The 14,916-nt window shown below is 40.2% G+C and overlaps 1 protein-coding gene across 3 annotated transcripts in view; it reads right to left on the bottom strand.

Moving 5' to 3' along the window:
* Nucleotides 1–14,916, bottom strand: part of trpm2 (transient receptor potential cation channel, subfamily M, member 2) — a 48,889-nt gene that overhangs the window by 32,358 nt on the left and 1,615 nt on the right. For 2 of the 3 annotated variants that reach the window (XM_088352356.1, XM_088352357.1), the window contains exons 3-9: nucleotides 14,464–14,528; nucleotides 12,804–12,972; nucleotides 12,538–12,718; nucleotides 4,959–5,122; nucleotides 3,689–3,863; nucleotides 1,582–1,643; nucleotides 1,302–1,502 (exon numbers count right to left, since the gene is read on the bottom strand). In XM_088352356.1, the coding sequence (XP_088208482.1) occupies nucleotides 1,302–1,502; nucleotides 1,582–1,643; nucleotides 3,689–3,863; nucleotides 4,959–5,122; nucleotides 12,538–12,718; nucleotides 12,804–12,972; nucleotides 14,464–14,528 (1,017 nt within the window). The remainder of the gene's footprint in view (nucleotides 1–1,301; nucleotides 1,503–1,581; nucleotides 1,644–3,688; nucleotides 3,864–4,958; nucleotides 5,123–12,537; nucleotides 12,719–12,803; nucleotides 12,973–14,463; nucleotides 14,529–14,916) is intronic. The other variant, XM_088352358.1, reaches the window with a different exon arrangement.

The following is a 14,916-nucleotide window of genomic DNA, read 5'->3' as shown; positions in this document are numbered from 1 at the left end:
GGTGTTAATCGTATTTTTTGCAGACCTACAAATATATCTGCGACTTAATTATTCAATTTTTAATCTTGCGTGTGCATTTATCAAGACATATTTTTTTTAGATTTAGATCCATAAGTAATCCTTGCACTAATGCACATTTCATAGCGCCCTGTTTTGGTGTAGCAGTCACCTGCTTCTTAGGAAAATGCCATACAAAATAATGCCAGCCGCCATTAATCATGAGTTGGTAAGTAATGCAAATGGAAAAGCGAAGCCACAACATCATTTTAAGCAGACTTGTTGAAAAACATGGCAAGAATTTCAAGCACTTAAAGGGACCCTAGATTACGCCAAATTCAATCCCTTTTCCACCCTTGAAAACACACCATTAAAATTCAAACATTTTTAGGGATTTTAAGCACCTATATGAACCCTCCTTACACAGCCAGGGTTAGGTCATTTTGACTATTGTGTACACTTTTGTCTTTATTTTGACTATTATTGAGCACCTGTGCACCACTTGCATCTTATAGTTTGACTATTATCAAGTCAATTCAAGTCAAGTCATTTTTATTTGTATAGCCCTTAATCACAAAGAGTCTCAAAGGGCTGCACAGGTTATTGCATAGACTATTATTACAGACTATTATTACACCATCCCCTGATCTGAAGAATGTGTATAATGCCTGGGTTGTTCTTTTTTTAATATGTAAAGAGGTGGGGGTTGCGATAAGAAAATTTAATGTTCATTATACATTTGTCGGAATGAGTATTATATTTATTTTTGTTCTGTTCGCTATAAGGAATGCTTGTGATTTCAACATTGAATGCTTGCAAAAAGGGTTTTGTATTTTGACTATTATAGAGCACTATTATTGAGCGCTTGCTTACCTTTTTCATCATTCACTATTTGCCTTCATATTGCTGTTTTTTGATACACACACTCTTTGTGGCTTATCTGCTTTTTGTAATCTAGGAGATTTTCATAAAAAGAGAGGCCTGAAGGGAGGACCCTTTAAATGGGCTGTACATTGTACATCTTGAGGGTTTTGCAAGGTCTTGTCCTTTTCTCCTTGCAAGCTCAAAACTCGATTATCAAGATCAAATAGGAGATGCACTATAAAACATCTGGGTGATTTTTTTTTTGAATCTAAAAAACAATTTGTTGAACTGAATTAACTTCCAGGTCTTTTTTATGAAACCAACCCCAACCCCTCTACCGCTTTTACCTTCCCAAGTCTTTTTCTGAACAAAAAATGTATGCCAATCCTGGCTATTTTTGGCCCAAGGTTTTATTAAGAGCGTTAAGGGGGTTGTTTTACCTTTTTGGTCCACTCAATGATCTTTAGATCGGTGAAATTGTCGTACTCCAAGTTGAGGAACTTCTTGAGCAGACGGTCTACGAGGCCAATGGTGACCTGGCCGACGGGCAGGCCGGCAGCGTGGGCTATAACGTCAGCCATTCTTCCCGATCCCTCTAGAACCACGCACGGCGTGTCGTTGAGCATTGCCGTGTAGATGGTCTTAGAGAAGACAGAGGAGAAACGATCAAAAAAGAGCGGGCCAAGAAGGGATAGTTTGAGGACAAAGAGGAGTACTCACATTCAGCGTCCCTGCCCCTCCGTCCAAAACGACACATACCACAGGGATGGTCACGCCAACGGCTGGTTAGATAAAGGTAAACAAATAATAATTTCTTCATATTCATGAAAAAAGGCGAGATGTACCACATCAGTCAGACCACAGCATCACTGTGTAGTATACTGGTAGCACAGACAGAGAAACAGTACAGAGAGTCATCAACACAGCCTATAAAACATTTGCTGCTCTCTGCCCAGTATGAAGGACACTGTCCAGAGCCACCAACTTTATAAAGGACTCCTCTCACCTTCTCTTTTTCATCACATTTTTTAATTTCTTATTTATTACGGGTTTATCCTAGAGAGCCCTGTCTAACCACCATGTAATACAATTTTCACTACAATGGACGTTCAATGACAATAGAGACATTTCTAATTGTAATATGATACCAGTATTTTTAGTAGTCATGGAAAATGATACTATTTGTTCACCTTCCGCAACAACAAGTGATATTTCCAAAGAAATTGAATTAAATCCTACCAAAATATTTCAGCTTAAATAAGCATTTTTCTCAAGGTAAATGAATACATTGAATTCATTACAGTATTGGTGGCTCGACTGGTTTGTCTGCCTCATATTTCTCTTCTTCCTGTTCAGTTTGTGCCATCCCAATTGTCTTTGACATGGACCACGGCTCATTGTATTGTGATGTAGTGTGTTTTATTGCCTTTTTTGCTGATAATAATGGGTCAGAAGAAATTTAGTGATAAGGTAAACTAGAAAACAATGACAACAATGATTGAGTCGAAGATGGAAATGATTGCGAAGATGAAAATCATGTACGAATGACTGGCAACCCAGCACTAGTTAAAGCTACAATAACTGCTTTAAAATGGTCTTTTTTTTCATTCCTGTATGTTAATTATATTATGTACACATTTTTATAGTTATTGTTGTTAAGGTACACGTTTAACTAATATTTTGGGTACGTATTTCTATGAGTGAGCAGATGTAGGGGTTCATGGACCTTTTTCATGGCCAAATTCAAGCACTTTCTAGGCCAACTTTTAATATTTCCAGGACCATTTAAAGGAAGAAATCCAGCACTGATTCAAATAATGTTTGCTGCTTTTGATTATCAAAAATAAAGTCGCTATCTTGCTGCAAGCACATTCTTTAAACTTTGGTGAGCAGTTCCTATCTATTATATACCATCTTTTTGTGATTGGGTTGCTATACACTGACATAAATTCCGCCATTCTGCTTCAACAAATCATGCGCAGCTTCAATACGTCACACTTGCTGACAAACACAGAAGGGGTTGCGTAAAAATTGAGTTCATCATTTACGACAAAAAAGAGAAAGTACTTTGTGTATAAAAACGAGCAATTTCAATGATATCGATCGATCGTCAATCGACTGCTGATCCTCTGCTTTTTATTAAACTTATTTAATCCTTTTTTTTGGCTTGTTTTTCAGAGAAACTGTGTCTAAACTGGTTAAAATTGAATTGTAAATAGTTTTTTTGCATTTTATTATTTCTTATAGCACTGAAGAGATAATATTTTAGAATTATATTTTATTGTTTTCCATTTTCAGAGGTTTTGTTTTGTGACTTCAAATCTGTTCAGTGTGTGAAAAACTAAAATTGTGCTGTATTATACATTTGTTTTTTATAGCTGTGAATATTTTACATTATATTTTATGTGTTTTGCAGGAATCCCTTGCAAAACATATGAAACTACTAATTAATACATAATTTTGTGAGTAATGTTTTATTATTATTTGTAATATATCATTAAGAAAACAACAAATCTGAGAAACTTTTGGTGCGCTAAAAAGGATTCTTAGTAAGCCAAGCCAAAAGAGTTGTTTTTTTCTTAAGTAGAGCAGGCGTGTGTCAGCGTCATTTTCACGCACTTTAAAAAAAAAAATCTTCATTTACTGTGTAGTCTACAGAGCCAGACTGCTGAGAAACATGCCAATGGCAACAATTTTAAGAATTTTAAGCACTTCACCCAAAATTTAAGCATTTTCCTGACCTTGAAGAGACATCATTAAAAATCAAGCATTTAAAGGATTACAAGCACCCGCACGAACCCTGTAGTATATATTGTTCTTCTCTAACCTTTATTTCCAAGTGTTTTTCTGGAGATGCACTTCTCCAAACGACTCCTCAGATCGATCTCCACCCCATAGCGTCCGTGGGTGCCGTCGTCCACTAATAAGAAGTGGGTGTGATTGTTGTCAAGGCACGGCAGTCGACCCTTGACGTCCATGGGGTAGTGAGCGGGGAAACAACCCTGAGGAGGTCACAAAGAACAAAACTTTGCAGATGGCGATTGAAATCACCTTTAGATCCGTTGATTAGACGTCAACCAAAAATCGGGTAGGCTGATTATCAAAAACGATATTTGGGAATTCGACTAAAACCGATACTTGGGAATTCGACTAATATGGGTAATGGAATTTTTTTTATTTAGTCTCAGATGCATCTGCCCAAGACTATCTCTCCTACTCCTTCCCTCCCCTCCTCCTCCATCCTTGCTCCCCACCCCTGCGCCTTATGATTGGATAAGCAACAGGGGGCGGAGCCTCTGATGCAGGAACAATAATGTTAAAGCGGCAGCACTGTTAACTCGCCCCAACATGCCTGTGTCCTTGTTTGCGATAAAGAGATAGCATAAAAAGTATAGTTAACTTGTTTCAGAGAGGCACGTTCAGGTGGAGACTAATATTTTAGCTCTTATCATAACATTAGTTCATCAATCCAGTGTGTATGTTTGTGATTGAGAGAGAGCATAAAAATCACTCTTCAATACAAGGCTGAGTGATTAGCTGTTACCATAACATTAGTTCGGCTATCAAGCGTGTGTGTTTGTGATTGAGAGAGAGCATAAAAAGCATGCTAAATCTTAAGTGGAAGTAGTGAGGTCTTATCACAACATTGGTAAGTCAGTCTTGCTCTAAAACATGGGTGCCCACACTTTTAAATTCGCCAGCTCCGTTGAAAGTTCAATGTACTCTTTGTTTTAAGTTAATTAAAGTCATTGGGTTGTATTGACAGTTTTTCTTATAGGCCCTATAAAAATCAGGGAGCTATTAAAATTTGATATACCTTTACAGGTGTTGCTGCTTGGCCTGATTTTATTTCCTGCATATCAATTATCAGTTTAAGTGAAAGATTAAAAATTCTAATTTGTTTACTGTAAAAGGTTTCAAAGAACTATTTAGTTGAATTTGTAAAAATATTCTTTGTTTCTTTTTGCGTGATTTAACATTTCATCTGCCAATTTTTAAGCTTTTACAGCAAATAAATATCGGCTCCAAATATCAGATATCAGCCTCTTCTTAATACTAATAATTGCTTTTGTATCGATCCTTAGTGTTGCTCATACTTGTGAATGTACCAACACTTCTTTGTTGTGAATGACTCCCCACGTTGCCAGTCCAATGGTGACGATCTGGCCCTGCATGGAGCTGCTGAGGGAGTAATCCCTGACGGCCTGACCCACATGCTTCATGACGCCGGTGTTGGTTCCGCCGGTGATGATCCATGCGCCTGTAGTCAAGTGGTGTCATTTTTTGCAAAGTCCATATTCAAAATTTTATTTTACTCTACAGAACATATGTCAAACTTGAGGCTTGCAGACCTCATCCAGCCTCTGAGGTTTTCATAGACCCCTGAGATGATTTTGATTCGGTATTCAATCATACACCAGGAATTGTTGTGCATTTTTTCCATTAAATTCTGTTATTTTTCCTTGCACTTTGTTTTATTTTAGTTGAGTCAATGAAAATATATTGCTATCATTTCTTTGGCCCACTTTTTGTAAACTATAAAATATAGGCTACTAATGGAGCCTAAATAAAAGCGGCTTCTTTCATCTACTTTTCAGACGTAAGCAAATGTGTCTCTTGGGAGGCATCCAGGAGGCATCCTTACTGACGACTCCTTATGACTCCGCTCAATGTGGAGGAGCAGTGGCTCTAGACTGAGTTAGTCCCGGTTGACTGAGCCCAGTTACCCTGCGGAGGAAACTAATTTCAGCCACTTGTATCCGGGATTGTGTTCTTTCGGTCATGACCCACAGTTCATGACCATCGGTGAGGGTAGGAACGTAGATTGACCAGTAAATCAAAAGCTTTGACTTTTGGCCCAACTCCTTTTTCACCACGAGGGACCGGTACAGGTTCCGCATGGTGGCAGACGCTGCACCGATCATGCTGTCGATCTCCCGCTCTATCATACCCTCACTCGTGAACAAGACCCCGAGATACTTGAACTCCTCCATTTGGAGCAGGATCTCATCCCCAACCCGGAAGCAGCATGCCACAGTACCAGGTGAGTACCATGGTCTAGGACTTGGAGGTGCTGTTCTTCATCCCGGCCACTTCATACTCGGCTGCAAATCGCTCCAGTGAAGATCACGGCCTGAGGAAGCCAACAGCACAACATCATCTGCAAAAAGCAGAGAAACCAGACCCCTTCCCCACCAAGGCTACGCCTAGAAATTCTGTCCATAAAAGTTATGAACGGAATCAGCAACAAAGGGCAGCCCTGGCGGAGTGCAAATCCGACTGGAAACGAATCAGACTTACTGCCGGCAATGGGGACTAGACTCTAGTACCGGACATACAGGTACCGCACAGCCCATATAAGACTGCGCGGTTCCCCATACTTCCGAAGAACCCCTACAGAGCTTCCCGAGGAACACGGTTAAATGCCTTCGCCAAGTCGACAAAACAAATGTAGACCGGATGGCCAAACTCCCATGCACCCTCAAGGACCCTGCAGAGTGTGTAGAGTTGGTCCACTGTTCCATGGCACGGACAAAAACCACAATGCTGCTCTCAAATCCGAGATTCGACTTCCTGACGGTCCCTTCTCTCCAGTAACCTCGAATAGACCTTACCAGGGAGGTTGAGAAGTATGATTCCCCTGTAGTTGAAATACACTCTCCGGGTCCCCCTTCTTCAAAAGGGGAACGACCACCCCACTTTGCCAGTTCAGAGGTACTGTCCCCGATGTCCACGCAATGTTGCAGAGGCATGGTAACCATGAAACGCCCACAACATCCAGAGCCATAATGATCTCTGGGCGGATGTCATAAACCCCAAGGCTTTGCCACAGAGGAGCTTTTTGACCACCTCAGTGACTACAACCCAAGGGATACGAAAACCCACCTCAGAATCCCACGGCTGCTCCCTCAGAAGAAGACGTGTTGGTAGGATTGAGGAGGGTCTGCCAACCGATTCACAATGTCCCGGGTGGAGGTCAGCAGTGCCTCCTAATCACCATGCAAAGTATTGATGGCACACCGCTTTACCCCCTAAGACGCCGGATGGTGTATCAGAATTTCCTCGTAGCCGTTCGGAAGTCGCCTTTCATGACTTTGCCAAATTGCTCCCATGCCCGAGTTTTTGCCTCTGCATCTGCCAAAGCCGCATTCCGCTTGGCAAGCCGCTTCCACAAGCCAGGAGGGCCCGATTAGACTCCTTCAGCTTGACAGACTCCCTTACCAGGGACTACCAACGGGTCTGAGGGTTGCTAGGCACCGATTACCTTACGGCCACAGCTTTGATCAGCCACCGCGACGATAGAGGCACAGAAGATGGTCTACTCAGAATTAATATCCCCTGCCTCCCTCGGGAAATGGGCAAAGTTCTACCGGAGGTTTTGAATTGAAACTCTTTCTGACAGGAGATTCTGCTAGCCGTTCCCAAAAGACCTTCACTCCACGCTTGGCCCTGCCAGGTCGGATCGGCACCGTCCCCCACCGTCTGAGCCAACTCACCGCCAGGTGGTGATCCGTTGACAGTGCAGCCCCTCTCTTCACCTGAGTGTCCAAAACATGAAGCCGCAGGTCCGATGAAACGACTATAAAGTCGATAATAGAACTGCAGCCTAGGGTGTCCTGGTGCCAAGTGCACAAATGGACACTCTTATGACTGAACATGATGTTCGTAAGGGACAAGCCATGATGCGCACAAGTCCAATAACGATACACCACTCGGGTTTAAGTCAGCGAGGCTGTTCTTCACAATCACACCCCCTCAGGTCTCACTGTCATTGCCCACGTGAGCTTTAAAAGTCCCCCAGCAGTACGAGTCCCTAGGGGGCACGCTCTCAAACACACCCTCCAAGGACTCCAAGAAGGGTGGGTACTTAGAACTGCTATTTAGTGCATAAGCACGAACAACAATCAGGACCCGTCCCCTCATGCGAAGGCGGAGGGAGTCTACCTTCACGTCTCCCGGAGTGAACCCCAAAGTACAGGTGCTGAGCCATAGCGCAACTACTATGCCCACACAGACTGTGCCTCTCACCACAAGCAACACCTGAGTGGAAGAGAATCCAACACCTTTTGAGAGGACTGGTACCAGAGCCCAAGCTGTGTGTGGAAGTGAGTCCAACCATATATAGTCAGAACCTCTCAACCTCACACACCAACTCGGGATCCTTCCCCGCCAGAGAGGTAACATTCCATGTCCCGAAAGCCAGTTTCTGAAGCCGGGGATCGGCCTGCCAAGGACTCCTCCTTGGGCCGCAATCCAGCTCTTTACGCACCTGATCCCTTTGGCTCCTCCCACAGGTGGTGAGCCCATGGGAAGAGTGACCCAAGTCGTCCCTTCGAACTGTGCCCGGCCGGACCCCGTGAGCAAAGGCCCAGCCGGCATGCCACACCAGCATACCCCACTCCAGGCCTGGTTCCGGAGGGGGGCCCCGGTAACCTGCGTCTGGGCGAAGGAAATAGTGGACCAAAGTTTTTTCTCTTCATAATGGTGTTTGATCTACATTTTGTTTGGCCCCTCACCTAGAACCTGTTTGTCATGGGTGACCATAAAGCCCCCAGATAACATAGCTCCTAAAATCATTGGGACTCACAAACTCCTCCACCACGGTAAGGTAGCAGATCATGGAGGAATTGCTTAGTTATTAGATATTATTTGAATATACTATAGGTTCATTAAGTTCACTAGACTATACGCATCATTTTAAAATATTTCAACATTCAATCAGTCCGGCCCTCACCTGGAAGCTTGTTTTTTTATTCGGCCCTTCCATCCCTCTGATTTTGACACTCCTGCAGTCTAGAGCTTGTATCTTGCGGTTTGTTTGACCATAGGCTATTTATTGCTAATCTCCCAAAGATTTATTTTCCAAACTCCGTCATTACGGTATCCTCTCCTATGATTACCTATACATTGTACCATATTTTCCAAACTATAAGTCGCAGTTTTTTTTTCAGTCTGGCCCGGCGTGCGACGTATACTCCGGGAAATCTTATATGTTAAATTGATAACACATTATTACCGGGTATACTATTTCCCATGTTGTTTTCACAATAAACCGCAAGAGGGTGTTCTAGGACTACGTTGATAATTTCAAACTTTACCGTGGCGTGCCAAGTGAAATGCCCCGCCTAGCACCGGCACTCGGGCAAACGTCTCTAAAATGACGTTTTATTTCAGTTTTAGGGGAGTGTAATAGAACAGTAAAAAAATGAAAATTTGCACCTAGTGTAGAAATCACTTTTGAGCAAGTTATAAATATTTACTTTGGCGAAATGACACCACCTTTTCTTACCAATCAGGACACGAATATTCAGAAGATAAAGCGTCATTTTTCCAAAGTAAATATTTTCAACTTGCTCCAAAGGGATTTCTATACAAGGTGCAAATGCTCTGTGCTTTACTATTATATTACATTTCCGCAAAAAAGAGATACAAAGTCAATTAAGGGAGGTTTTGGATCACTCCACGTTAGAGAAAAAAATACATGTGAACACATAAGGCTATTTTGGAGAGAGAGAAGTCGGCACACTTATTGAAAACACAACACTGAACCCCGGCTCCACAACAGCAGATGTTTTTTACGATATAGTACCAATAATAACTAAACATTGTGTGCCAAAATGATAATTTGGTGAGCATGTTATTTATGCTAGAGTTATCTGAATAACTCTTAATAGTTTTACCTCGTTACTGAAATTAACAGGCATATCAATCATGTTATGTTCCTATACCATACGAACATATTCAGCCTGTTGTTCTCTTTTATTTTAAATCACCTTTTAAGATAACATGTATGCTTTTGCTGTTGGTTTTTATCAAAAACATTTTCCCCCTGTAAATGCGACTTTTACTCCGGAGCAGCTTATATATGGTACTCACATCTATTAAAGTTTAGACTTTGTTGTAAAAAAAGATTTTAAGTGACTTCAAATGCTGCTATAGCATGACTTTAGTAGCAAAATTCTTGCAAGGTAACTTTAGAAGTGTTCTCGTTTGCCTGCGTCCCTGTGTCCTAGACGCATAATTTTTGCTGGGGACGCATTGTGTCAAATCAACGTGCTTACCCGGGACGCAACTTTTTTGACACAAAATTGTCATTATTACGCTATTACTTTATTTTTCTAACAAAGATTTACCGCACTCCAAACTTTTCGTCAGGCAGATCCGCCATTGTTGTTTTTGTCTTGCGGTTCGATTTTCCATCTGCACGCCGATCTCGGCAAACAAGACGTCGTTGCTTCGAGATTACGTCATTGTTGTGGTTGTTGTCGGCAAGGGAAGGTTAAGTATGCATACCTGTCAACCTGTACGTTTTTGCCGTACAAAGTACGTTTATTAAGGATTTTAAGACGTGTACGACGTACAAGAAAAACGCAAATTTGTCAATGATGGGTACAATCCGGTATACACGACTATCACGAAAACGGCAAATCAATCAAGTCAAACGAGTTCGAGTTGTGTAGTCAAAGTCCGTCTCTTTTTAGAGAACCAGCTTTTTCGGCTCAACTCATCAAAGAGAGACGGTTCTCAAACAGCTCACTTGCTGTGATGCATTATATTACAAATTATGATGTTGTATAAAGAAGTTAAGAAAAAAAGGAAGTATAAAAGGAGAAAATAGAAAAAAGACAGGTTTGAGGTTATCCCTTTAATCAGTATATTACCAACAATAATTTAATGCAGAAAATGAATTCATAATTTGAATAAGAAAATGTATTATTCTACTTAATTATATTTGCATGTATTTTTTCCTTCTACTGTGAACGTCCAAGCTACTTCATTTTTTAACTTTTTTTATAATAAACCTCATTCATGTCTAGCAACTTAGTGTCTCACAACAAAACGTTCATTAACAATATATATGATATAAGGAAACACATGTACAATATAACATATTAAACTACATTAAAAAACACGTTTGAAAAAAAAATATGGTGTAAGATTTTTTTGTATTTTGTAAGGGAAAATATGACATTTTGTAAGGGCATGGAGCCGTGGAGGTTGACAGGTATGAGTCTGCCTCCGAAAAAACAGTTAGTATTAGGTGAAAACCAACACAAAATTGGTAATTTCTTCAGTGTCAGTAATAAGTCGAAACATAATGCAGAAAGTGAGAACAACGGCAATAATTCTGGCACGAAAAAACGGTGGAGAAATTCTTCGGAAGATCGCGGAGACAAGGAAAACATGTGTGTTGAAGCAAACGATTCGACAAAAGAAAATAAACAAAAGAATATAGATTAATACAATTATTTCAGCAGTATTATTTTGTATTATGTAAAATATTGTTGGTAACTGAAAAATCTTGAAGTGATAACTGATTTGTATTACCAATAAACAGTGATGATTAAAACGGAATGAATATATAGATTTATAGTATATATTTGTCACCGATTTACAATTTCAACCTCGATAACACTAAATTTTGGGGACCCATAGGTCTCTGTTGGGATCCATAGATTTTTGCGCATGCGAGTCCCCGGGACCCATCACTTTTCAGAGGTACAATGAACACTGCTTTAGTAGTGCAATTATAGGTAGTGCAAGTGAATAGCCAAACTTGACTTCCCTAATTAAGCGGGGTAAATTATCGAGACTTCTGTAGTGCAAGTTATTGGCTTTATTTTAGTGTGGCTAGTTAGCGATTCCTCGCTTATTGCAGTTAGTGTAATCTTTGTAATTGTACTTTAATTTAAGTGCAGGATTGTTATTTAGCAGCATTGGTTTTGTCAAGTAACTTTGGCCGTGTAATTTATGTACATTTAATTTGAGGAACATGACTTTATGAAGCACCATTTTACTAGCCTAGCATAAGTAGTGACATTTTTGTACCCTGTGATAAATAGCATGATTTTAGTGGCTTTAGATTAACAGCATTACTTTAGCAGGAAACATTTTGGGTTAAGTCAAACTACCACAATGTCTTCATTTTGTTGCTTGGGCTTTCACTACAATAAATTAGGCATTTTATGTGGGTATTGTTTCAGTTAAGAAGTAATATCTATCAGGGAGGGGAGCCATTTTGAGACTTGCTGTCAAATAAAGATAGCATCAAAGTTGCCCAAAGCTTAGCTTATGACCAATCACAAAATTAAACTGCTTTTCAAAGCTAAGACATGATTGGTCGTTAGCCTGAGAAACTGTGACGTCATCTTTACTAGTCAGCGTTCTCAAAATGGCTACCCACAGACTTTTATAATAGAAAATTAAGAAAAAAAAGAGTGAGCTTGGTAATTTAACTTAATTTAGTTTCCTGATTTTAGTAGCATGACTTAAAAAATACAGTATGAGTATCATTGCTTATGTAAATGTACTTTGGTAGATTTAATTGTTATAACTTTGGTGGTATGTTTCTAGTTGTGTAACTTAAGGTGAACAACTTTTATAAACAATTATAAAGGCCCTTTTAATTTAGTTGGACATTCTTAACACATCATAGAAAAAATATTCAACTAAGAACTTTTTAAGGACCCCTAAGACGACGCACCCTACTTTTAAATACTCGTGGGTCAAGAAATTTGACATCTTGCTGCTAAGGGTACCCACGAAACCAAAATCTTGTGAAAGGCTATGCAAAAAATGCAAAGAGAAATGGTGCGTTTTGGTTACTATGATTTTTTTTTGTAGTTTGTAATCTTCCCTGCAATTTTTATAAAATGTACCTGTGCATGCGAGTACCTGTTGTTTGAGCCACTTTGATGAGGCCTCTTTGAAAGACATTTTTGAGTCGGGTTTTCAGGTAGAAGTTTTTGGCTCCCCCAGTGACAGAGATGAGCAGGTTGGGTGGGGACACTTTCCACTGTTCCATCATTAACTGGTAAATCAACTCGGGATCGGTGTCGGTGGACACTCGTGCATACTGACCAAAAAACAACATCCATTTTGTAAGATACTACCAATGCATTACATGTCATTGTAAAAATATATGCCGTTTTTTCTCTCACTTTGGTCGTCATCTGTCTTAAACCACCAAAGCTGATGTCCCCGAATGCATCGGTGGGAACTTCACGGACATGCATGTGCGGGTCCCATGTCCCGCCACCCGTGTTTTCTGTTTGAACGGCCTCGGCCACGTGTTCACTCTTGGAATAGCCGCACATGCACACATCTTCTCTGCAGGAAACCAACAGTTCAACACGTCTTGTGACTTGAGATTGATAGAAAGATCGAAAGATAGAAAGCGTAAGCAAGAGAGAGTAAGCAAGAGAGAGTAAGTAAGAGAGAAAGAAAGAAGAGAGAGAGAAAGAAATAGAAAGACTAAGCAAGAGAGAGGCCGAAAGTGAGAAAGGAAGAAAGACAGAAAGACGTAAATAAAGCAAGAAAGAAAGAAAAAAGAGAGAGAAAGAAAGTAAGGGAGATGGTAAGAAAGAGAGTAAAGGAACGTGAGAAAGAAAACAACAAAAAAAACAAGAAAGACAGACAGACAGACAGACAGACAGACAGACAGATAAAGTTAGCGAGAAAGAGGGAAAAACTGATGAAGTGATAAAGAGAGGAAAAAAGAGATGGAGAGACGGGAAGCGATAAAGAGAGACAAAGAGAATGAGAGAGAGCAAGAGAAAAGAGAAATGGCCAACAGTGCAACAAAATGTTACCTTGAAAGACTAATTCTCTAATTTCACTGTCCCTGTGAAATTTTCAAGTATTTTTTTTCACAAAAAAGTGGCTTCAAGCGTTCTATTATCACTCTTAAGTTAGTTGAACACTTACTATGAAAGATAAATTGTCTAATCAAAGCTGCTAATAAACCTCGAGTTGTCACATATTCCTTATCTGCAAATAAAAATTAATAGTTTTTTCCTACTTTTTTTTGGTTTTGCTTTCATTTTGTCATTGCCGTCTGTTTGAGTAACATTTGATATATTTGCATAATATTATAAAATGCTATGCTGTGTCTTTGAAAAGCCAAAATGGATGAAAAGCTTCCTTCTCTATGAGAAAAAAAATAAATAAATATTTGAGACAAGAGTTTATACACGAACCTCAAGTCCCCACTAGGCAAGGTCACTCCCACAATTTTACCAACAAAACCAGGGTTCTAACAACCCTTTTCATGGCTACATTCAAGCACTTTTAGAGGAATTTCAAATCCAATTATTTAATTCATCCAGTACCATTAAAAGAAGAAATTCGATGTGAATCATGTACTTTGCAAAGCCACGGATATATTAGCTATTTGCAATCTTGCATTTATCAAGGCATATGGTTTTAAAATAGTCAGTAAATCGCAAATGTATTTGTTTTTGTAAAAATTCTCTCCCCATTTATACTTTCAGTTTTTCACATTAATATTTACCACTGGCACATGCTACTGTAAATTTTTTACATATGCAATAATAATCCTTGCACAAATAAACATTTCATAGGACAATGCCTTACAAACTAATGTAGGAAATAATGCATTGGCAAAGCAAAGCCATCAGAAAAGCAGCGTTGGTGTCATTTTTAAGCAGACTTGTCACGAAACACAATTCCAAGCATTTACAGGCACTTCACCCAAAATTCAAGCACTTTTCAACCCTTAAAAATACAACGTTAAAAATCATAGCATTTTCAAGGATTTCAAGTACCCGTACAAACCCTGCGAAACACAAGTTGACCTACCTTGCACCTTTTACAAAGAAGCAGCACTCCTTCTTGCGAATATTCTGCCGAATCCAGGAGACGTGCTGGAAAGAGGGAGTCAAAGAAACCACTTTCAAAGCCGTGCCGGCACTCAAAGTCAGATTTTGGACGAGGTGCGACTGTCCCGTCTCCTCCATAACGATGGAGCTTGGTAATAAGAGCAGCGAGACAGTCGGAGTGGTTTGAGGCCAGCCTGTTTGTGCAGTCTCATCCTTCTCATGCCGCGTGCCAAAGATTCCATTTACTGAAAGTCGGCTGTCAGGGCTGGATCGATACATGACATCACTGGCAGAGGATTAAATGGCATCTTTTCTTTTTAAACCCCCAAAACATCTGCCAAGAATAAGGACGCTTTAACACACGAGTGTCAATCTCATTTGAGCTCGGAGGGCCACATAGTAGAAAAACACTCGTGGGGGCCGGAATAGTAAA

Source organism: Urocampus carinirostris, chromosome 14, assembly GCF_059441175.1.
Source record: "Urocampus carinirostris isolate Australia breed hairy pipefish chromosome 14, RoL_Ucar_1.0, whole genome shotgun sequence".
NCBI lineage: Eukaryota > Metazoa > Chordata > Actinopteri > Syngnathiformes > Syngnathidae > Urocampus > Urocampus carinirostris.
The sequence above is the reverse complement of the archived record's forward strand: the minus strand, read 5'-3'. Positions and strand labels throughout refer to the sequence as shown.